Source organism: Lepidochelys kempii, chromosome 16 (assembly GCF_965140265.1).
Source record: "Lepidochelys kempii isolate rLepKem1 chromosome 16, rLepKem1.hap2, whole genome shotgun sequence".
NCBI classification, from domain to species: Eukaryota; Metazoa; Chordata; order Testudines; family Cheloniidae; genus Lepidochelys; species Lepidochelys kempii.
The window spans coordinates 24,946,409-24,971,489 of NC_133271.1; the positions used below are offsets into that span (position 1 = coordinate 24,946,409).

Sequence of the window (25,081 nt, forward strand, 5' to 3'; positions counted from 1 at the left end):
GACCCAACACAAAAGCTGAGTGCTTCTGAATGAGGTAGTGCAGTTTAACCGAAAGTGAAATTGTTTAGAAACAGAAAGAGAAACTTACCAGTCTAGTTCCACATTCCATGCGGAACAAGTGCAGAGAGTAAAGCGGCATCAGTCGCAGGCTAAAGATAGTTTCAGATTAAATATACTTTGATTCAGGGCCTGATTTTCAGAATGGTGGACAACCACAGGCACTGACTTCTATTTTTCCCAGTGGGTGCTCCTCCCCTGCTCCATCCCCTGCCTGCACCCCCCCATCCTCTGCTTTCCGCCTTTGCCCGAGCGCCTCCCGCCAGCCACTGGATAGCTGATCAGAGGCCCTGCCGAACGGATGTGGCTGGTGGGTGCTGAGCACCCCCTGTTTTTTTTCTGTGTGTGCTTGAGCCCCAGAGCACCCACAGAGTAGGCGCCTATGCCCATGACTCTGCAGCTGAAGTCAACTGTGTTCAAGGTGTGGCTCCCCAACATCTCTACAAATCAGGCACATTTTTAATAACGCTAGGGAGTGAAATCTTTTTAAAAAATCTATAATTTTTATCTTGCTGTTGTTCCCCTAATCTTCAAGGCCTGGGTGGTTTTCTGTGCCCTTCACCTCTGGATTAACTATTTATCTGAAACTGAATGGGAGATAAAAATAAACAAATGTAGCACAGTCAAGGTCATTTTGCCATTTGCTGGCATTTCTCTAGCACTGTGACTTTGCAGGTGAGGTTCCACAGTGGGCTGCTCGGAGCTCATCCCAATGGCATCTGTCCCCCCTGTACTGGGCAGTGCCAGGCCAAGCGTGGTGTGTTGGTTTATTGTCTGCCAGGTGTTGAATATATGTCATGGGTTGTGAGATGCAAAGCTGTAAACTGCAAGGTGGGGAGATCAAACAGCTCAGCCTCCAACTTTGTATCCGACTTGAACAGATTGCAGTAAGTAGCCCAGATTAATTAGATGAACTGAACTGACGATGACAAGATGTGAGTGCTGGCGAGGCCTGACTGGAGGAGCTTCTGCCTTCAGCCAGCTGCACTGGGCAGAAGTGGCAGCAACAGAAATAGTCTTGTTTTCCCCCGAGCATTGTTTCGGGGTCTGTGTCTTTGAGCCAGTCCCACCTCAGTGTTCAGGAGTCAGGGCTGCTTCTCATCTGAACTTTTCGGAATGTAGGACCAAGGTAGTTTTCCCCTCTCAGTCTGTCCTTGGGACTTTCAAACCAAACTAGAAACCAGGGGGAAATATCCTCCCCCCAGGCTACACTCCCACAGGGCTCTGTCTGATTTCAGAGGGGGTAGCATATGCACATTCCTGGTCAGAAGTTGGCCTAACGCCAATAGCACAGATGTCTGAAGTGACCCTGTAGTAATACATGCTTTTAGAGCTTTGCATCAGGGGATCTCAAAGCGCTGTACAACAAAAGGGCAGTATCATTATCCCCGTTGTATCGCTGGCGAAGCTGAGGAACACAGAGGGAATGTGACTGGCCCAAGATCACCCTGCAGACCAGTGGCAGAGATGGGAATAGAACCCAGCTCTCCTGAGTCCCAGTCTGGTGCTCTGGACACTAGGTCACAGCACCTGCCTTAACACACCAGTGTGTTCCACCCAACACGCTTGAAAAATGTCCCTGTGATAATGCAGCTCAGAACTCATGAGCCAACCCTATAACTGCAGCATAATGCATACGGCCCTAGTACTTGTGATCAGCCCTACAGTGCCAAGAGTACACAGCCTGACACCTCAATAAAACACGGCTGTACTCAGCCCTGCAAATGTGAGAAACTCTACTGGTTTGCATTATACTGACGAGCACAGGATTGGTTGAGCTTTTTAAAAAGAATGTTGTGTTTTTCCTGGCTTTTGGCAAGAGTTTAGTCTGAACTCCTGAAAAGGAATGGAAGTAACTTGAGTAACCCCCCTCTCCCAGCTTTAACCACTCAGGTCAGGTGATTGAGCTTCCTCTGTGAATGGATGGAGTCATCATAAAGCCCAGACATCACAGCCAATACAGAATGAGTGGACTCTGGCTTTAATGACCTGGAGAAAAGTAAACACAGGAGCAGCTGGAAAGGTCACTCAGAAGAGATGGAATGGTTCTCAGAAGAGATGGAACTCTCTGTAATCATGAGCTATGTGACGAATACCTGTTAATGGTGAACAAGGGCAAAACTTTGGTCTTAGGGCACTTTTAAACAATAAGAAGATTAGTGGATGACTAATGGAAGTCTTTAAGTAATTTGGATGGTGCAAGTGCTAAGGAAGAGTGGGGTTTAATTAGCAGCAGCAGTAATAATAATAGCTGCCAGAGTATTTTACAACTGCATCTAACCCTGCTGAAATGGGTGGCGATGGCCCTCTACAGCACCCATCATGATTAACAACAGGGAGGTGACGTGACAATTTAGCGGTAGGATATTGAGATAAATCCTGGCTCGAGGATCTTTATGACTAATAGCTCTGCGTATAGCTTTCCTATAATGCCCATCACAGTAGTATGTAAGCACTGGGTCTCTTGAGTGTAGCTTCTTCAAAGCACGGTGCCTGGCAGTAATTACTGGAACAGAGGTAATGGCCCACTGACCAAACAGGATCCCGGTTCTTAAGGTTTCAGCTGAAAGACACCCGTCATCGTAGTGCTCTCTAGAAGACGAAGGGTTAAGTTAGCTTTGCTTGAGCTGGAACCTGTAATTCTAAGCCAGAGGTCCCCAAACTGGGGACGCACCCCTCTAGGGGGGAGTGGAGGAACTTTCGGCGGTGCAGAGGGGCCTCTGGCCCAGGAGTTGCGGCCCCACTCCCAGCCGGAGTGGGAGGGGTGGACAGGGATAAGGCGGGTGTGACCCTGAAAAGTTTGGGGATCACCTTTCTAAGCAGTCTGCTTGTTTCAAAATTTAGGCCCATAAATCACACCCAGCTAAGTGGAGGAAATAAGGAAAATGTGGGATAAGTATCAGGAAAACATTCCTGAGTCTAGGATGTGTTAGAGGGCCCTGGTTGCATCTACACTATAACACCCCCCTCACCTCCCACCCCCCTGCAGGGCACCAAGTCTCAGAGCCTGGCTCAACTGACTCAAGCTACTGGACAGTCCCTCTGAGTAGCATGCAGGGAACAGCCCTGCGTTTGTGGAGCGGGGAGGACTAGCCAGGGCCTAACTGGCCTTTTCCAACTCTACTATCTATGGGCCAGATCCTAGGCTGGTGTGAATCCGCAGACTTCAGTGGACTTGTGCTGATTTACACCATCTGGGGATCTGCTGCATCTCGATGAATTGTAATGACAAGCGAGATACCAGGCGTATCTGGCGCCGGCTGCTACACAGGGCGAGAAGCATGTGCTTGCTCAGACCCGCTTCTGGGTCGGCTGATATCGCATACAAGCGCACAAAAGGAATAGTGCGAGCGGTGGCCTGCTAGAGCAGCCTGGCTGCTCGCTGCCTCTCTCCGCTGACCCAAGTCGCTATGGCTCTCCGCTTGTGGGGGGTGCCAGAGTTGTTCCAAAGTCCAGGTCTTGTATTTTAGTGCCATGCCAAAATGATAACGAGTTAGTAAAAGTGTAACTTAACCTTAGCAAGCAGGAGATAAGGAGCGGAAGGAAACAAGGTGAGCAAAGCCCCTGGCTTTCCCATACTAACCGCCACGCTTTATTGCAGCTTTATGAGAGTGGGGACGGTTGGACACGGGCTCCCTTTGGAGCACTTTAGTGACGTTATTCAGAAGCTCTGCAGAGAGCCTTTCTTCCAGGCGAGAGTGACTCCAGGATGCCAGGGACCTCCCAGGCTCAAACCAGCACTTAGCACGCTCCTCTGAGGATCCTAGGGTTGCTGCTGGGGCTGGAATGATTGATTGGAGCTGCCTTTTTGTTATTTTTGGCTACCCCAATAATGTATCCAAACCTGGGAAGAAGGCTGACCCTGGTGCCCTTCTTTATAGGAACTATGAAACCCAGATCGAGGACTCCAAAACCACCTCTGCATGCCACGGCTGCTTGCAAAGGGTGAGGCTGCTGCAGAGCACCCTGCGGGGAGGCCAGACCCCCAGATCCTGCTAAATCCTGTGCAGACTGCGAGAAGAAACAGGCCTCTGTCTGTCCAGTTAGCAATGTGAAATCCGTTGACTGGAGGTGTTCTGCTAAGCGTGCTGCTTGTCCCTGCATGGCTGGTAGGATGGGGTGAGGGGCCATTTACTTTGGAAGGAAGGAAAGGGCCCAACTAGAATTTATTAGCAGCAAAGACTGAAGGACGACAGGACTTTTTTGTGCGAGTCCCACACTAATGCTGTGTCCTTCACTAGTGTCCACCACCCAGTGATCTCAAAGCCTGTAGCACACATTAATTAAAGCTGGCATCCAGCCCCCTGAGGTAGGGGAGAGTCATTTCCCCTCTTTTCCAGGAGTGGAAATTGGGGGGACATAAGTGACTTGCCTAATGTCCCAGAATGAGTAGTGTCATAGCAGGGGGCAGGAGTCAGGAGTCCTGGTTCCCAGTCCACAGCTGGCACCGTCAGATTGCTTGCTTCCTTTTTCAGAAGAACGAACCCAACTTCTTGGTTGCTGCGGGAGGAGAAGTCTGGGGATCTGACTCCTCGGTCACTGGGCAGGAACAAGAAGTACCTGCTGCCAGGGAGGTGGAGCTGTGCCCCTTCTCAGAGATCTGCCAGCTTCCAGCCTGCTTTCTCGAAGTGCAAAGTATTAATTATTATTGACCCTCCCCTTGGCTCGGAGATGCCCTTCTAGTGCTGAGCAGCAGGTGCGGCTGGATGCTGGGATTGTCCCCGATCGAGGGCAGCCCTGCTTCTGGCTGTGGGATTTATGGTTTGCTGCAGACATGGACTGTAGTCTTGGAAAGGTGGGAAAGGAAACCCCCATAAATAACCCTCGGGACAGTGCCATGAAGTGGTTTTTCGTTCTGTAAATAGGCTCACTTTGTTCTCGATGAGTAATGGAGGGGTCTGTCTACACCGGTATGACGGCAGCGGTCTGGCTGTGGAAATGTGTTGCTGTGGGCTGGAGAAGGGGGACTGAAACCAGGGCATTGTACCAAACTGTGTCACCTCTCTCCCCTCGTCTTTGCTTGCTCTCCTCTCCTGCTCCAGCACTCTTCCGTCACTGACTTACCCGCTGCTTGTTTTAGGCCAGCCCTTATTTTCTGCAGTGCCTGGATTTGGCAGTTTTAGATGCATAACTGAAAAGGAGTGGGAGTGGCTGGTAGCAGCTACTTCCATCTATTCCAGTCTGAAGGGAACCAAGAAGTACTGTGTAACCCACGAGTGTGCCTGTTCTTCTCGAACCCCGAGCCTGGCTCACCGAACCAGGAGAGCCAGAGACAACCAGAGCACTCACCTGAGCGTCCCCTGCTGCTGGCTGACATTCTGCTCTTAAGTGGGGAGGATTCTTAGGTGGGCGCAGCAGATTCTGATCTTGTCAGGCTCAGGTGGGTTTGGTGGCCTCTGCGGACACCAGCCTTTGCTATTGAAGGGGCTGGCACGGAGGTCAGTCACTTGGTTGCATGCATCCCCTAGAGCTGGAAGATACTGGGCAACCTCATCTTTGGGGAGGCTGCTGGATTTCCCCCCTTCTCCAGTATATTTTAATATAAAGTGGAGCTTTCAAAATGAGCATAAAGGGGCGTGATCAGGGAGGAGTTGACACTGCGTAGCTTTTGCAAAAGTAAAAGGTCGTACAGAATCGGTCGTGAATAGAAATGTTCTCATGAGGTTTATTGCAAAGAAAACACCGAAAATCTTTCCCGGGGTGTCGTGAATCCAAACACAACGGTCGTGTGGCTCTGAGTACATGGTGGTGACTTGATATCAGGTATATTAAAAATACGTGCCGCAGGGAGATCAGATAGGTTGCACAATGAGGTGAAAGGCCCTGAGCCGGTTTTGCTGGCTAGGCTGTATAGGAGCAGCAAATGAAGAGCACGAATGGCAGGAAGCAAATTAGGTTTCTAAACTAGTTTTCAGCGGTAATCATCCGAAGTGGTGTTAGCACCTCTGTAAGGAGAATATATTTTTCAAACAGCTGATTGTGTTGCAACACAGCCTTGGTGTGCCCTGACTCCTCTGGGAAACTCTCTGATTTACTCTGAAATCTCTGATTTTTCTGCAGGAGATGTTGTTAATGGTCACAATGCCATCTCTGAATTACAGGGGCCTCATTTCAGAGGGTGGGTGTGTGGCCAGCATGTCTCTTGGCTGGCTGGCTGCATTATTTCTCATGGAGCTAATTCTGTGTGGGGGAAGCTACAGGCAGCTCTTGCTCTATAGCTGCTTTTCTACCACAGCTAACTGCTGGAACAGATGCCCTGGACCCTACAGCCCTCTCCGGCACTGAGCAGAGAGAATCTGAGCCGGCCAGCTGGAAGCAGAAGCTGATAGAGGCCCCAATGGAGTACAGTCACCCCAGCCCTTCCCAATCACTAGATCTGTTCCCATTCGCTTCCAGAGCTGCAAGAGCTCCCAGGATATTGTCCAAATGTTTTCCTTGATTTAAACCGAATGCGTCAGAGCATGGTGCCATTAGGCCATTGCCCAGCTGTTTAATTGCTTCCCCTGGAGGATGGGGGAGCTGCCTTCTCCAGGGTGCATTAGTTAGTATATTTTGTCCTCACATGCCTGTGCTCTGAACAGCAGGCCAGGCCAGCACAGCAATGCTCACCAGTAACTGTACTAATGTTGACATTTATGGTGATTGTAGCTCTCCTACCCAGCTACAGAACAGCCAATCGGATGGCATCAGGAGCTGAGCTGAAGCTTGAACTGCTTTTGCATATCCAGTTCAGCTATGCCTATGGAAGGGATAGGACGAGAAAGGGGGACAGGAAAAAACCTCCAGGAGGTTTGTATGGTGGGGAGTTCCTTTTATGGAGGGTGGATTTTTATAAGCTTTCTGCAAAGCCAGACAACTGGCCTGGTGGACAGAGGAGCTGTGGCAGAGTTAAGAAGAGTTGAAAATCTGGGCCTTTTGGTAAGGAATTGAGAGACCTCTCTCTGTGCGTGGGTGTGTCCATGTGCACACATGGGGGGGAGTGTGAAAGCAGCCTTTGGCTGGATGGGTGTCAGCGTAGAATGGGTTGGGAAGTGGGGAAGCTTTTACTTTTCTGTGCACTGAACAGAAATAGTGAAGGATGGAGAGCCTGCAGAAAGCGGTGTCCGTAGAGGTGTCCGTACAGTCCTGAGCAGGCAGCAGCTCCGAGAGGGTGGGGCTTCTCAGAACAAGGAATAGCTAAAGATTCAGGACTGGTTCCTGCAAACTTCCGGGTGCCTTTCATTCCCCTCCTGTGCTCAGCCCCATGCAGGATGGGCTCTGGGTCCGGATGGGGAGCAGACCTTTGTGAGGGTGGCTAATCAATGCCCGCTTAGAATGTGTTGGTTTGTTACAAAAGGAGGTATTCGAGTGAGCAGCAGTTTAGCCTTTCGTTGATTCAGAAATCCCCAGGCCGATTAAGGAAACATCTGAGTTGGTTAGCACATCACTGGCGCGAGTGAACTGCCCGGTGACTGACGGGACGTGTCGTGTGCTAACACGGAGGCACGTCCTGGGGATGTACTGTCCATGGCGGGAGCTGGAAGTGGGAATGAAGCAACCTCACCCAGAGTGATACCACTACAGTGGTTGATATTGTTTGACGCAAGCCTGCAATTTGCTTTTAGTCAATTTCTCCCCACCAAGTAGCTTATTTTTAGAAGAGTCCCAGCTGTGGTCCCCATGTTTGTTCTTTTTTAAAAACGTCATCATTGTCTTCAGCAGCCAGCCGTGCTCTGGCGCCTGGAGCTGACACCTTAGCATTAAAGGGAAGTGTGGTTTGCCAGCCTCCTCTCCTCATGGGCAATCTGGAAGGAAAGAGACCTGGCTTGCTTTTTCCACCTCATCCTGCTGCTGCCTCTTGCATCAAGTTGCAGCAAAATAATGTTAGTGAGTAAGGGGGATATTTATGGCAAAACCTTCATCCTCCCCTCCATGGCAACTTCTGACCCTAGTGAATAGCTAGGGGGGTGGGGCCGTTTATGCCTGCCCCGGGTCCTGTCCCCGTCACCTCCAGAGCAGGCTGGCAATGCAATGGAATATCCTAAGTCTGTGTGATTGATTCTGCTTTCACATCAGCATTATACCTGGAGTTTGTCCTGAACATTCTGGTGTCAATGTGATCAGAATTTCACCCTGTAACTTTTGGCAATTTGAGACTTGTTAGTTCTTCATGCCTTGCTGTGCCACTCTGAAGAATGGTGGGCCTGATTCTTCTCTCACTTACATCAGTTGTACACAGGGATAATACCATTAACTTCACTGGAGATACTCCTGCTTTATACTGGCGTGAGAAGAGAATGAGGCCTGGTGTTTCTATATGTCGTTGTTGAGACCCTTAGTTTCTTTCAAAGGGATATTGCCAGTCTCAAGTCCTGTACTGTCAAGAAAGCCGTTGATTTCCCTAGGTTGCTGATAACATTTTACATTATGGAAACCGAACGAATTTTTTGAATTCCCTTTTATTCTTCTCTCTCGGTGCTCTTTCTTGGCTTTTTGCAATTTCTCTCACCTTGCAGAATACAAACCAATCAAGTTAGCTTCTCCACTGTTTATAATGAGTTTCACTTTCAGGTTCTCGACAACCGTCCTTCCCAAGGAATATTTTGTTAAGCAAATAAACAGGCATTCCCAGATAATTTAAAAGATTTTTTAAAATGGCATCGTCGCTCGGGTTTTGAGAAGCTTTGTTTGTACAAAATCAAAATGTGGAGCCTTGTTTGAATTGATAGAGTCCCTCTGGTTGTAATTATTTTCCCTGTTGGTTAAAATTGAGGCTCACCTCAAAATGAGGGCAGGACCTATTGAATGTAATTTATGTGTTCATTATGTGACTGACCGTTAACTGATGCCCCATGCAGAGGACATAAGTCGTGCTACTACTGCCGATAAAGCAGATTCTCCAGTAGCAGGGGGTCTGTTCCAGGAGCAGAAAAGCCTGACTTCATTCCCGCTGTTGCTGGAAGGTCCCATACAACTACTGAGCCAGTCAAAGAGGATAAGGTTTGATTTATTTTCAGCTGCAAAGGGACAAAATCCTTCTCTTGTTTTATGATGCAAATTAATTCCACAGAGTGGTCCACTTTGCTCTCAGTCATAACAAACATTCCCTAATCCCCAGGCTGGAGGCAGCTAGAGTCTCCTCTCCATTTGGCACAGCAGATCCCTTCCTGGCGGCTCTGCTTCTCTGGTGTATGCAGGGCGCCCCACAGGAGTAGTGTGCACGTAGGGGACAGCAGAACAGCCTCAGAGATTCCCCCGTGTGGGTGGGAGGGGAGAAGTGTTAGACCTTGATAAGTGATTTGGAATTGAGGTAATGAATTTTCCCTGTGTTTACCAGTTACCTGGCCGGGAGGTGTAGTAAAATCTGGGGGAACCGGATGGCTCCAAGCACTGGTAATGGGATGCAGAACCTTCTACCTCCAGGTCACCAGACTGGATCCCACTAGATCCCAGCAGGGAGATAACCAAAACATGTTACCCTCTGATGGCAGTGGGATGGCCTGTGTGAACTAAGTCTGACAGTCTCAGCCTCACTCTGTGTCCAGCACTGCTCCTAGTGTTAAAGGGGAACCTTCATCTTAGAAATCACACTTCTCTCTGGACCTTTCTTACCTGCTGCTGTTCCAAGGGACACTGAAGAGCGGAACTGGAAGATATTCGAGAAGCCATCTTCTTCTCCATTTGTTTACTTAGTGCAGTTAACAGGACTTTGTGGCTCCTCCCCTTTATCTGTACTCAGTCAGTTTCCCCTGTTGGGTGCCTTTCAGCAACAGAGGAGAGGGAAATATTTTAAAAACCAGGAAAATTATCATTGTAAACACACACAAATCAGCAGGTGGATTAGGCAGGTGAGGCTTGAAACTAAAACTGTGGAGATAGTATGTGGATGTTTCCCCTTTAAGAGCTTGTCTACATGTGGAAGATAATATTCCAGAATAAGACAGAATGTGGATTTAAAGCAGATTAACTACAGCAGAATAACTCCATGTGAACACTCAAATTCCATAATGAGAGTGTCACACATCGAACCGGAATGACTCCATGTGTGGACGAGGCCTAAACCCTGTCCTTGTTTGGAGCCTCAGCAGAGGGCCGAGTTCTGGAATTGAGCACAGAGACTCAGCTCTGCTGATGGTCCCTCATGTGTACAGCTGAGCTGTGCCAGCAGACATTAACCTGCTAGGCTTAGATTCACCTCATGACGTGGAAGTGAAAGGCTCCATACCCCATTACCGATCCCTGGCACATTGTCAGTCAGGTTAGCTGTCCTGCTGACGGTTGACCCTTGCAGTTTCTCAGAGCTCAGGGTCTAGCCCAAATGTCCACACGGCAATTTTTTGGCCCCGCAAGCCCAAGCCAGCTGACCCGGACCATCCGTGGGTTTTTTTATCCCTATGTAAACTTACTCACAAAGTGTCAGTAGCTTGGAGTATCGCTGCAATCTAAATAATAATGTTCAGCATCCCTAATTCTGGCTGTTTATTAAAGAGTCACGCCAAGAGCATTAAAATCTCTTAATGCTGAAATGTTCCATTAGGTTTATTATTTAGAAAAACAATCCTCTCTCTCTGGTCTTGGGCAGTAAACATTTTTTCTTTAATAACTAGCTTTTGGCTGCCTCTCTGTTGGACCCTCCAGGACAGTGCCAGGAGGGGTAATGCTGTTATTTCTCTTTAAAGCTGCTGTGATATTTTATGAGATTTCCCCCCCTTCCATTTAAACTGAACCTTGGAGACACAGAAGAGGATTAAAATAAGGCACGTGGCAAAACAAACCCAATGTGCTGTTCGGAGACACAGTTCCTCCAATGAGAAGTCTGTGACCTGGTGGATTTATCTGCTGCACTTATAAAAGCCCAGCAACCTAATTTGATTTGCTCATGTAAACCAAGATGGGAGCCAGAATACATCGTGTGTTGTTAAAGAAAGAAATTGGCTGTGTGCCCATGTTATTTTTTAAAATGTAACTGTAGGGAGATGGATTTGAAGGAAACACCTCCCAGTCCTGGAAGTGTGTATATACAGCAAATGAACACTCTCTCTACTGCTTGGTTAGGTGGCTGGGGGCTATCGTGGTCTCAGTTTCTGAAAATGAGGAAGGGAAGAGGATGAATTTACAGATGCTCTGGTCATTTCATGGGTTGCTCTGACAACAAGAAGTTCTGTACCTGTTTTACATAGCTGTTCGTAGATTCCAGAGCCAGAGGGCACCGTTGTGATCATCTAGACTGACCTCCTGTATAACATATGCCACAGAACTTCCCCCAAATAATTCCCAGAGCATCACTTTTAGAGAAACGTCCAATCTTGATTTTAAAATGGCCAGTGATAGATAATCCACCTTGACCTTTGGTAAATTGTTTCAATGGTTAATTACCTTCACTGGCAAAAATTTACACCCTATTTCCAGTGTAAATTTGTCTAGCTTCAACTACCAGCCACTGGATTGCATTATACCTTTCTCTGCTAGATTGACGGGCCTATTGTTAAATGTTTGTGCCCCATGTAGAGACACATAGGCTGTTGTCAAGGCACCCCTTGACCTTCTCTTTGTTAATCTAATAGATCTCTTTGACTATCACTAGAGGTAAGCTAAATAGGTAGATTTGAAGAACTCTGTCACTATAAAGGCATGATCTCTAATTCTTTAATCATTCTCATGCCTCTTCTCTGAACCCTCTCCAATTTATCAACATCCTTCTTGAGTTGTGGACACCAGAACTGGACACAGAATTCCAGCAGTAGTCGCATCAGTGCCAAGTACAGAAGTAAAATAATCTTTCTGTTCCGAGCTGAGATTCCCCGAGTTATGCATCCCCGGATCGCATTAGCTCTTCTGGCCACAGCATCGCACTGGGAGCTCGTGTTCACTGGATTCTCCACGACGACCCCCCAAATCTTTGTCAGAGTCACTGCTTCCCTGGGTAGAGTCCCCCATTCTGTAAGTGTGGCCTGCATTCTTTGTCCTGAGATGGATACATTTGCATTTAGCTGTATTAAAACACACATTGTTTGCTTGTACCCCGTTTACCAAATGATCACATTGCTTTGAATCAGGGACCTGACTGTCTCTTGATTTTTAGTAACCTCTGTAAACGTTATCAGTGATGATTTTTTGTTTTCTTCCAGGCTGTAGATAAAAATGTTAAATAATGTAGGGCCAAGAACTGATACCTGAGGGACCCCACTGGAAAAGACCCACTCTGTGACTATTCCCCATTTGCAGTTACATTTTGAGACCTATTAGCTAGCCAATTTTTAATCCATTTAACTTGTGCCATGTTAATTGTGTATCATTCTAGTTTTTTAATCAAAATGTCATGCAGCACCAATTCAAATGCCTTAGAGAAGTCTAAGTATATTACGTCAACCCTATTACCTTTATCAGCCAAATTTATAATCTCATCAAAAAAAATATCAAGTTAGTTTGACAGGATCTAGTTTATGTAAACTCACGTTAATTGGCATTAATTAATCCTCCTCCTTTAATTCTTTATTAATTGAGTCTAGTATCAGCCGCTCCATTATCTTGCCCGGGAGCAATGTCAGGCTGACAGACCTATAATTGCCCAGGTCATCCCATTTACCCTTTTTAAATATTGGCACACCATGAGCTTTCCTGCAGTCTCCTGGAACTTCCCCAGTGATCCAAGACTTATTGAAAATCAGCATTAACGGTCCAGCAAGCTCCTCAGCCAGCTCTTTCCAAACTATCTAAAATATTGGAGACGTGCTAGGAATATCTGCATTGCAATTGTCCCTCCGAACTGGCAGCACGTTGTATGATCACGTGCCCATTGTGAGACGACTTTGCTCACACGTGGTTCCTCTGCAGGGAGCTGGCGACAGAGCTGTCCCTTCAGGCTAGAGGTAGGTGTCTCCTAGGCCCAGGGCAGAGCAGTAAGTGCAGAAGGCTCACACAGATGCTACCCCTGCTGCACCAGCTCTCTGATTAGAGTGGCCTTCACACCGCACCATTGTTAATCCTGCACTTTTCCCAACCTCCGAAGTCAGAATTATTTTTTTGTTCTCAAATTGCTGCCCCTCTTCAGTTAGAGCAGGCTCAGCCCAAGCATTTCAGGTCTCTTGTGCGTTAGCTGTGAAAACATTATACCTCTCAGCTGCTTCATCTTTAATGTGCATGTGGCTGACTTTTATTCTCTCTCCCAAGTGACCAGGACAGCAGAATTATTGTTTCAGTAAGAATAATAGTGCCCTCTCCGCAGTGAGTCAGCCAGGCAATTCATGGCATTAGCGGGAATTTCTTATTACTGTTCACACAGAAGGGAAGCCTGCACAACCATGGGCACTAAGACAGGGAGTTACAAACAGCTGCCAGTAAATGGATCCCTGCAGCAAATGTCATGTCACCCACTAAAGGACATGACAAATTTTCCTTCACTAGAAGAGGGTATTAAAATGAAAGGGTACTGTGCCCTTTGCAGACATCCAGTATATGTCCACATTCTACAAAGCATTCATTGCTTGTAGCAGGCAGTCTGGACAGCGGCAAGTTTCAGAGGGTTACGGGAAGCATGGGGAGTAGCCTTTATTGATTTTTAATTGTGTGTGTGTGTGTGTGTGAGACTTTTGTGCTGGTGAATGGTGTCAGACTGTCCTGGGAGATCCTGCCCAAGCAGTGTTCATGCCTGTCCTGGAGGGGTTGCTTCAATGGTGAGGTAACTTTCCCCAGTGCAATCTGACCCCCGGCCACTTTTATTTTTATGAAAAAATCCCAATGACTGTACAGTTTCTTAATGTATGACGGTGCCGTAAACTATGGGTATAATGTGAACGCTGTTGAAGTTGATAATGACATAACATAGTCCTATTGTAGTGTCCTTCATTGCTTAAATATATGTAGATGATATTCTGAAGCAAACCACTGTTAAATAACAATGTAACATGAAAAGTTCTCCCCCCTCAGGTTCCCTCCACTACACATGTGCACTTCTACACACATGCCCACACCTGCAACTTCTGACTGATTTTGTTGCAATGTTTGCTAAACTGGGAGAACAGCAATACAGATTCATGGCTTGGTAATGTGTGTGTATATATACATACAATATGTGCTTATTGAATTCTGAGTTCATATTGCCGGAACTTTACACACACTAAGAATTTGAGCCTCAGTCTGATTGCTTAGATTTCCTAGATTTTTCCCTAAATTATAGAAAGTAAGACTTAATATAAATGTTACCGTGGTTAGTTCTTTAGCAGTTGGTTAATGGTTTATGCTATCAGCTCCACAGTTTCCAGATATTTCTCTCTAGCACTCGCAGCCGGGGTTAACTTGATCGATCTAGGTGCATTAGAGTTACTTTGCAGAATCATTCAGGGAATAAGGATGTGGGCCCCTTTTCTTCTAAAATAGTATTAAATTGCCACAAACTACTGGAAAATCACAGTGAGACTTGGCTCAGTTCCTAAAGATCAGTTTTACTTGCAAGAGTGCTCCAGGTTGAGTGGACAGTTTAGAGGATTGCTAATGGGATTTACAGCCTTTTGTTTCTAAATCGCTGGTTCTAATCCGGCCCAAATCAGTAAGGACCAAAGATTATTAGCTTCTGAGGGCTGCTTGATGTCCTGTGTGAAATGTGTTTGATGGTCATCTTAGTGCAGTTCCCAGTGGACACATTATTAGATACCACCACAATTGGTCTTGGCTGTCAGCCTCAATAGAGAGCACAAAAGACTGAACAGCCCATGGAGACTGAGCTGTCTATTAACCCTCAGATACTGTCCCTCCCCTTTGGTTAATGTTGTCTGTGTTGCATCGGTTCTGCAGAAAAATAGGGGGCTTCACTTCGCAGGGCTGTCAGTCTGGCACTTTTAACTAGACAAACCAGATGAAGTCTGAACCTTTATCACCTCAGGGCCTGCTCGTGGAATGAACCTTTATGGCTAAGCTCGCAAAGTACCTGGTTTATTTTTGGCACTACTGTTGGCTGTTTTCTCGTCTCCGTGTGGCATCTGACTGAAAATGGTGAATTTTGTATACGTGGCCGGCATTTCTTAGTGTTTCTTTCAGCTTTGTTCCTGAGAATGGCAAAACTGAATTCACACAGATGAAGCAATCTGAAACAATGCATGTGAATTGCATCACTTTGTGTGTTGAGGACAGTGTTAAAAATAAAGGCTAAAATCCCTTCACTTTGCAAAGTCCTGTCCTTTGAAGCAGCCTAAATGCTGTCCCTTACAGACAGACCACACACACTCACAGCTTCTCTGAGAGACACTGAGACTGTTGCCATGGGTTCTAAAGGTCAAAGTTATTAGAGTCAGTTTCTCAGATCTGGCCTCAGTAGAAGTGTTTTATATTGTGTAGACTTGAGATAATGACCGTTTCATTTGCCCTCATGTTTCTTTTCCTGCTGCCCTTTTATATTTTTTTAATTTTTCCTCCAAAGCCTCATATTTTCCCCATGCCCTCTCTGATTCCTCATTAACAGTTACTTGCACCATTGTCTGTACTGATCCTTGCTGAAAATTGTGCATTGTTCACCACCTGCAGACTTCCCTGCTGTTAAATGCTGCCCATGCACCTCCAGGGCATTGAAATGAGTCTGTAGGGCTCTCAGGTCCTGTTTTCCACCTCTCTCCTTCACGTGGATGTGTCTGTAACAGTCAGGATGGGCACATCAGCTGCAAAGTGTTAATCCAGCCACTGGCTCCGCCCATGATAGGAATTTGTGCTTTCCTTGCAAATGAAGATGGAGGTGCAATGCTGTGTCTCGGGGTACCTGGGGTCCTGCATGCTTCCCACGTGTTAGCATTCTCCCTGCAGCACTCCGTCCGCAGCTCTGTATTCCCAAGTGGGAGACCCAATCTGAATAAAATCCAAATCTTTTGGGGCTTTGAAGAAAGCACCGTTAGTACAACTTTCTACTGTCACCTGGGGCTGGTGGCTGTGAAATAGCGTGAGATGAAACCCCATGTGAGGGGGATCTCCCGTCCAAGTGTGGACCAGGCCCAACCCTGTTTAAATCTGCAGTCCCTGCTACGATCACAGCATATGGCAGTAGAGATATAGTCCATACAGATCACCTCATGGCGTGGGGCATATGGCACGTGCACCATGTATCCTAGTGTTGGTGAGTGTGTTAAAGCGGGACTGGTGACTGTTCTGTCCTGCAGTGCCAACCTACCAAACTGACCTCATTTAACTCTGAGGGCTGAATTTGCAAAGTCTGATGCAACAGGGGTTGTGTACCTGCAAAAAAACACAGACATCTTTGCAGGGAGACGTGTTGTGTGCATCTACAAACATGGACTCCTGCTGCACTTCCTTCTCCTACAGCATCAGAGTGAAGTAAACCAACATTTTATTATAAACCTCTTCATAATGCAGCCTCTGTACCAAATTACAAAGGGGGTTGCAGAGCAGTCCCCAACGGGCCTGTTATCTCATGCAAAAAAATTCCCAGTGGTTTTGTAGATTGACTTGAAACACATGCACCTAATCAGCTCTCTGCGGAGAACAGATGCGACTGATGTCATTGTGTTCTTCCTCTAGATCCCATCTAATGCCGAGGCTGAAAGAATCACGCTCCCACGAGTCTTTGCTCAGCCCCAGTAGTGCTGTTGAGGCTCTGGATCTCAGTATGGAGGAAGAAGTGGTCATCAAGCCAGTTCACAGTAGCATTCTGGGGCAGGACTATTGTTTTGAGGTAAGAGGCTTTTGTGTCCATCCTACAACATGGTGTTGGAAGGTATCTGTTTAATGAGTAGTGTGGGGGAATCTTCTTGCCTTATAAACATCTCTGGTGTGATCTTTCGTTTATCAGAGCAATGTCTAATGGAGACAGTTGTTTCAATGAGAGTTTGTGTGTGCTCTGTAAAAAAAAATTCTGTTGGGAAAAATATACCAATAAAATGAGAGCTCTGACCCCATTTTACAGTGGTAGCAGGACCTGCTGCTTGGAGAGCTACCCAGCAGTCCTAAACACAGTCCATGCCCTCATAGAACATAGATAAATAATCCATAGTCATATAGACAACATAACCTGCAGTTCTCTATTCTGTGGCTGCATGGGCTTCGTACACTGTTGTCCATGGAGATAGAATTCAGGACCTTATTATCCAAAAACATCAGGCTTCTGTTGCTTGAGTAAAAGGGAGATCTCTGTGAGCTGGAGTATTATTGGGTTTTATATCCTAGCAGGCGATAGCTAAGGGTATGTCTACGCTACGAAATTAGGTCGAATTTATAGAAGTCATTTTTTTAGAAATCAGTTTTATATATTCAAGTGTGTGTGTCCCCACAGAAAATGCTCTAAGTGCATTAACTCGGCGGAGTGCTTCCACAGGACCGAGGCAAGCGTCGACTTCCGGAGTGTTGCACTGTGGGTAGCTATCCCACAGTTCCCGCAGTGTCCGCTGCCCACTGGAATTCTGGGTTGAGATCCCAATGCCTGATGGGGCTAAAACATTGTCACGGGTGGTTCTGGGTACATATCGTCAGGCCCCCCCTTCCCTCCCTCCCTCCGTGAAAACAGCAGCAGACAATCGTTTCGCACCTTTTTTCTTGAGTTACCTGTGCAGACGCCATACCACGGCAAGCATGGAGCCCACTCAGGTAACCGTCACCGTATGTCTCCTGGGTGCTGGCAGACGTGGTACTGCATTGCTACACAGAAGCATCAACCCATTGCCTTGTGGCAGCAGACGGTGCAATAGGACTGGTAGCCGTCATCGTCATGTCCGAGGTGCGGCCAGGAGCGCCTGGGCAGAATTGGGCACAGGGACTAAATCTGGAGTGACTTGACCGGGTCATTCTCTTTAGTCCTGCAGTCAGTCCTATTGAACCATCTTATGGTGAGCAGGCAGGCGATACGGATTGCTAGCAGTCCTACTCTACCATCTTCTGCAAGGCAGGCAACAGATGAGGATGGCTAGCAGTTCTACTGCACCAACTTCTGCCAAGCAGCCATGAGATGTGGATGGCTTGCAGTCCTTCTGCACCGTCTGCTGCCAGCCAAAGATGTAAAAGATAGATGGAGTGGATCAAAACAAGAAATAAACCAGATTTGTTTTGTACCCATTTGCTTCCCCCCCCTCCCCCATCTAGGGGACTCATTCCTCTAGGTCACACTGCAGTCACTCACAGAGAAGGTGCAGCTAGGTAAATCTAGCCATGTATCAATCAGAGGCCAGACCAACCTGCTTGTTCCAATAAGAACAATTACTTAGGTGCACCATTTCTTATTGGAACCCTCTGTGAAGTCCTGCCTGAAATACTCCTTGATGTAAAGCCACCCCCTTTGTTGATTTTAATTCCCTGTAAGCCAACCCTGTAAGCCATGTTGTCAGTCGCCCCTCCCTCCATCAGAGCAACGGCAGACAATCGTTCCGCGCCTTTTTTCTGTGCGGACGCCATACCAAGGCAAGCATGGAGGCCGCTCAGCTCACTTTGGCAATTAGGAGCACATTAAACACCACACGCATTATCCAGCAGTATATGCAGCACCAGAACCTGGCAGAGTGAAACCGGGCGAGTAGGCGACGTCAGTGTGGTGACGAGAGTGATGAGGACATGGACACGGACACAGACTTGTCTCAAAGCACAGGCCCTGGCAATGTGGGTATCATGGTGCTAATGGGGCAGGTTCATGCGGTGGAACGCTGATTCTGGGCTTGGGAAACAAGCACAGACTGGTGGGACCACATAGTGTTGCAGGTCTGGGATGATTCCCAGTGGCTGCGAAACTTTCGCATGCGTAAGGGCACTTCCATGGAACTTTGTGACTTGCTTTCCCCTACCCTGAAGCGCATGAATACCAGGATGAGAGCAGCCCTCACAGTTGAGAAGCGAGTGGCGATAGCCCTGTGGACGCTTGCAACGCCAGACAGCTACCGGTCAGTTGGGAATCAATTTGGAGTGGGCAAATCTACTGTGGGGGCTGCTGTGATGCAAGTAGCCCACGCAATCAAAGATCTGCTGATATCAAGGATAGTGACCCTGGGAAATGTGCAGGTCATAGTGGATGGCTTTGCTGGAATGGGATTCCCTAACTGTGGTGGGGCCATAGACGGAACCCATATCCCTATCTTGACACCGGAGCACCAAGCCGGCGAGTACATAAACCGCAAGGGGTACTTTACAATAGTGCTGCAAGCACTGGTGGATCACAAGGGACGTTTCACCAACATCAATGTGGGATGGCCGGGCAAGGTACATGACGCTCGCATCTTCAGGAACTCTGGTCTGTTTCAAAAGCTGCAGGAAGGGACTTTATTCCCAGACCAGAAAATAACTGTTGGGGATGTTGAAATGCCTATAGTTATCCTTGGGGACCCAGCCTACCCCTTAATGCCCTGGCTCATGAAGCCGTACACAGGCAGCCTGGACAGTAGTAAGGAGCTGTTCAACTATAGGCTGAGCAAGTGCAGAATGGTGGTAGAATGTGCATTTGGACGTTTAAAGGCGCGCTGGCGCAGTTTACTGACTCGCTTAGATCTCAGCGAAACCAATATTCCCACTGTTATTACTGCTTGCTGTGTGCTCCACAATATCTGTGAGAGTAAGGGGGAGACGTTTATGGCGGGGTGTGAGGTTGAGGCAAATCGCCTGGCTGCCGGTTACGCGCAGCCAGACACCAGGGTGGTTAGAAGAACACAGGAGGGCGCGGTACACATCAGAGAAGCTTTGAAAACCAGTTTCATGACTGGCCAGGCTGCGGTGTGAAAGTTCTGTTTGTTTCTCCTTGATGAAACCCCCCAGCCCTTGGTTCACTCTACTTCCCTGTAAGCTAACCACGCTCCCCTCCTCCCTTCGATCATCGCTTGCAGAGGCAATGAAGTCATTGTTGCTTCACATTCATGCATTCTTTATTCATTCATCACACAAATAGGGGGATGACTACCAAGGTAGCCCAGGAGGGGTGGTGGAGGAGGGAAGGAAAATGCCACACAGCACTTTGAAAGTTTACAACTTTAAAATTTATTGAATGCCAGCCTTCTGTTTTTTGGGCAATCCTCTGTGGTAGAGTGGCTGGTTGGCCGAAGGCCCCCCACCATGTTCTTGGGCGTCTGGGTGTGGAGGCTATGGAACTTGGGGAGGAGGTGGTTGGTTACACAGGGGCTGTAGTGACAGTCTGTGCTCCAGTTGCCTTTGCTGCAGCTCAACCATACACTGGAGCATACTGGTTTGATCCTCCAGCAGCCTCAGCATTGAATCCTGCCTCCTCTCGTCACGCTGCCGCCACATTTGAGCTTCAGCCCGCCACTTACTCTCTTCAGCCCGCCACTTACTCTCTTCAGCCTGCCACCTCTCCTCCCGGTCATTTTGTGCTTTCCTGCACTCTGACATTATTTGCCTCCACGCATTCGTCTGTGCTCTGTCAGTGTGGGAGGACAGCATGAGCTCAGAGAACATTTCATCACGAGTGTGTTTTTTTTCTTTCTAATCTTCACTAGCCTCTGGGAAGGAGAAGATCCTGTGATCATTGAAACACATGCAGCTGGTGGAGGAAAAAAAAGGGACAGCGGTATTTAAAAAGACACATTTTATAAAACAGTGGCTACACTCCTTTCAGGGTAAACCTTGCTGTTAACATTACATACATAGCACATGTGCTTTCGTTACGAGGTCACATTTTGCCTCCCCCCTCCCCATGGCTACCCCCTCAACGCTCCCCCCTCCCCGTGGCTAACAGCGGGGAACATTTCTGTTCAGCCACAGGCAAACAGCCCAGCAGGAACGGGCACCTCTGAGTGTCCCCTGAAGAAAAGCACCCTATTTCAAGCAGGTGACTATGAATGATATCTCACTCTCCTGAGGATAACACAGAGAGATAAAGAACGGATGTTGTTTGAACGCCAGCAAACATACACTGCAATGCTTTGTTGTACAATGATTCCCGAGTACGTGTTACTGGCCTGGAGTGGTAGTGTCCTACCATGGAGGACTGAATAAGGCTGCCCTCCCCAGAAACCTTTTGCAAAGGCTTTGGGAGTACATCCAGGAGAGCCGCAAATGCCAGGGCAAATTAATCCTTTCACATGCTTGCTTTTAAACCATGTATAGTATTTTAAAAGGTACACTCACCGGAGGTCCCTTCTCCGCCTGCCGGGTCCAGGAGGCAGCCTTGGGTGGGTTCGGGGGGTACTGGCTCCAGGTCCAGAATCAGAAACAGTTCCTGGCTGTCGGGAAAACTGGTTTCTCCGCTTGCTTGCTGTGAGCTATCTACAACCTCATCATCATCATCATCTTCTTCGTCCCCAAAACCTGCTTCCATGTTGCCTCCATCTCCATTGAAGGAGTCAAACAACATGGCTGGAGTAGTGGTGGCTGAACCCCCTAAAATGGCATGCAGCTCATCAGAGAAGCGGCATGTTTGGGGCTCTGACCCGGAGTGGCCGTTCGCCTCTCTAGTTTTCTGGTAGGCTTGCCTCAGCTCCTTAAGTTTCACACGGCACTGCTTCGGGTCCCTGTTATGGCCTCTGTCCTTCATGCCCTGGGAGATTTTGACAAAGGTTTTGGCATTTTGAAAACTGGAACGGAGTTCTGATAGCACAGATTCCTCTCCCCATACAGCGATCAGATCCTGTACCTCCCGTTCAGTCCATGCAGGAGCTCTTTTGCGATTCTGGGACTCCATCATGGTCACCTCTGCTGATGAGCTCTGCATGGTCACCTGCAGCTTGCCACGCTGGCCAAACAGGAAATGAGATTCAAAAGTTTGCGGTTCTTTTCCCGTCTACCTGGCCAGTGCATCTAAGTTGAGAGTGCTGTCCAGAGTGGTCACAATGGAGCACTCTGGGATAGCTCCCGGAGGCCAATACCATCGAATTGTGTCCACAGTACCCCAAATTCGACCCGGGAAGGCCGATTTGAGCACTAATCCACTTGTCAGGGGTGGAGTAAGGAAATCGATTTTAAGAGCCCTTTAATTCGAAATAAAGGGCTTCATCGTGTGGACGGGTGCAGGTTTACATCGATTTAATGCTGCTAAATTCGACCTAAAGTGCTAGTGTAGACCAGGGCTCAGAGAGGGCAACGTAGTTACTGGTACTTCAGTAGGTCTCCATCTTGCAGAGGGCAGTGGTGCGCACACAAACCAGCATGTGAGTCAGTAATGCAACATGCCATTAGGGAACCTATTATCCTGTGGTGTGGAGGGCAGCTCATTATTGTGCACCACAGCAGCTGGTTATAGAGCAGGGAAGCCATCTCCTTCCAGCAAGAGGGTTGTCATCGCTGCTGCTGCTCTGAAAGATGGGCACCGCGTTTTTATTCAGGGGTGGAAGGGAAGACAATGGCGAAAGCCCGTACTTGGGTCACGCCTTAGATTATGTCTGCACTGCTGTTAGAGATGTGAGCAGGCATACCTGCACTAGCTTTAACCTACCTAGCTCGCTAAAAGTAGCAGTGAAGACACAGTGGTGCAGGCTTTGGGAGAGGATGGACAAGCCCGCCTGTCCCCTTGGTACATACCCTTTTTGCTAACCTGCACTGAAGCCTGCCCTGCTGCATCTTCACTGCTGTTTTTAGCAAGCTAGCTAAATTAAACCTAATGCAGGTATGCCTACCCGAGCCCCGGTCACCCCTTCAACTGCAATGTAGACATACTTGAGAGTGTAGTGATGGGGAGAGGGAAGTGTTCCTTTGGCAGATTGCGCTAGATAGGGACAACCTGGTGTTTATTAATGGTGAACCAGCAGCTGAGGTTGGTTTAATTTTTGTTGTTGTAGAAATTAGCAGCAAGTTGAAATTTAAAAATAATTTCTTAAAATGTAAAGAGGCAAAATGGAAAATACTTTTTAAAAGAAGATTATCCCCAAACATAAGCCCTAAAGCAAGAAGAAGGCATAAATTTTCCAGTGTGATTTGCTCTCTGGAGGATTGAGCAAGTGCAGTAGGTCAGGAGGAGAACAGTTTTGTAAATTATACAGCCTCTATTACATTCCACTCAAGAAAGATAAAATAAAGCTAGATGGAAAATAGATGTGACATCCATAATATAAGAATTGTTTACCAATTCTGCTCAGCACACAAGAGCAGAGCAAGGGATATGAACAGTACTTGTAGAAAGTTGACTGAGAGGGGAATTATACAAATCATGTACTTGTAAGGGGGAAGCACGTTTTATTTTTAAGTGAGTTTGATCAAGAAGAGTTGTATAGGAAAACAGAACATAGTAATGGTACTTCTGAGGGCATTCTGCACCAAAAAAATAAAAATTCTATGCACAATATTTTAAAATTCTGCAAATTTTATTTGTCAGATAAATGTGGAGGCTCCAGCATGGCATTGGGAAGCACAGGCCACTGGCTATAAGAATGTGGGAGATCACTGTGCAGCTCTCCCCCTCTGGGGGACACAGATTCAGCAGTGAAGCTGCACCCAATCCTGACACAGTGCAAGGACCAGTTCTGCCCCAGAAACACCCAAGGGCCCTGCCCCTCCATGCCATGTGCATCAGGTGTGGGCAGGCAGGCTCACCAAGGCAGGATCCAAGTGTGGAGGGGCTTAGTGGGGGGGGGGGGAGATCCAGGTGTGGGTTGAGAGAGTTCTGTGTTGGGCAATCTGCATATGGGCAGCTCAGTGGGGGATCTGGATGCGCAGAGGCTTGTTGGGGTATTTGAATGCAATGGGACTCTGCAGGGGGATCCAGGTGAAGGTGGTTGGGGCTCAGCAGGGAGGGATCGGGGTGTGGGGAGCTCCATGGGGGGTCCAGATGCTGGGGGAGTGGGGCTCATCGGGGGAGTTCTGGGTAGAGTGGGCTTAGGCTTGGTGAGGGGGTCTGGCTGCATGGGGGTTGGGTGGATAGGGGAGCAGCTCCCTGTACAGTGATCCCTCCCCCTGCAGCTGAGGAGTGATGGGTGCAGGAAGCGCAGGTGGGGGAGTTTGCAGAGCTTCCTTCAGCTGGGAAAGAAATCTGGGGGTGGGTCTAACTCAGGCCCAAATGCCGTGCAGGGGAAGAGGAAGTCCCGTCCTTCCCCAGCCCAGTCAGGACTAGCAGCTGAGCCTGGTACACAGTAGGAGCCACCAGCTGGGTCTTCCCCAGTTCCGCCCCTTGCCCCACAGTGATTTCCTTCTCTGTCGGCTGCCCTGGGTGCCCAAAACATACTGCTGTGGAGGTCCTTTTGCTTCTCCATCAGAAAGTCACATTTTCTGCGGGGAAGCAAAGAAATCTGTGGGGGACGTAAATTCTGTGCATGCACAGTGGCGCAGAATTCCCTTACAAGTATAGTGGCTGTTTAGAAATCCTGTGGAGGAAGGAAAGAATGCCAGAAAACAAAAAGACAGGTTTCAGAGTAACAGCCGTGTTAGTCTGTCTTTGCAAAAAGAAAAGGAGTACTTGTGGCACCTTAGAGACTAACCAATTTATTTGAGCATGAGCTTTCGTGAGCTACAGCTCACTTCATCGGATGCATACCGTGGAAACTGCAGAAGACATTATATACACAGAGAGACCATGAAACAATACCTCCTCCCACCCCACTGTCCTGCTGGTAATAGCTTATCTAAAGTGATCATCAAGTTGGGCCATTTCCAGCACAAATCCAGGTTTTCTCACCCTCCGCCCCCCCCCCCCCCCCCACACACACACAAACTCACTCTCCTGCTGGTAATAGCCCATCCAAAGTGACCACTCTCTTCACAATGTGTATGATAATCAAGGTGGGCCATTTCCTGCACAAATCCAGGTTCTCACACCCCTCCAAAAACCACACACACAAACTCACTCTCCTGCTGGTAATAGCTTATCCAAAGTGACCACTCTCCCTACAATGTGCATGGTAATCAAGGTGGGCTATTTCCAGTACAAATCCAGGTTTTCTCACCCTCCCACCCCCATACACACACACAGTCACTCTCCTGCTGGTAATAGCTCATCCAAAGTGACCACTCTCCCTACAATGTGCATGGTAATCAAGGTGGGCCATTTCCAGCACAAATCCAGGCTTTCTCCCCCCCCTCCCCCCCGAAACACACACACACACACAAACTCACTCTCCTGCTGGCAATAGCTCATCCAAACTGACCACTCTCCAAGTTTAAATCCAAGTTTAACCAGAACATCTGGAGGGGGGGG

The 25,081-nt window shown here is 47.9% G+C and overlaps 1 protein-coding gene across 18 annotated transcripts in view; it reads left to right on the top strand.

Moving 5' to 3' along the window:
• The window catches only part of DAB2IP (DAB2 interacting protein), a 354,231-nt gene that overhangs the window by 253,951 nt on the left and 75,199 nt on the right, over positions 1 to 25,081 (top strand). For all 18 annotated transcript variants that reach the window (XR_012155308.1, XM_073314870.1, XM_073314869.1 and 15 more), the window contains one exon: positions 16,555 to 16,708. Coding sequence is in view for 17 of the 18 variants with exons in the window: in XM_073314870.1 (XP_073170971.1) it covers positions 16,555 to 16,708 (154 nt within the window). In the remaining variant the exon portion in view is untranslated. The remainder of the gene's footprint in view (positions 1 to 16,554; positions 16,709 to 25,081) is intronic.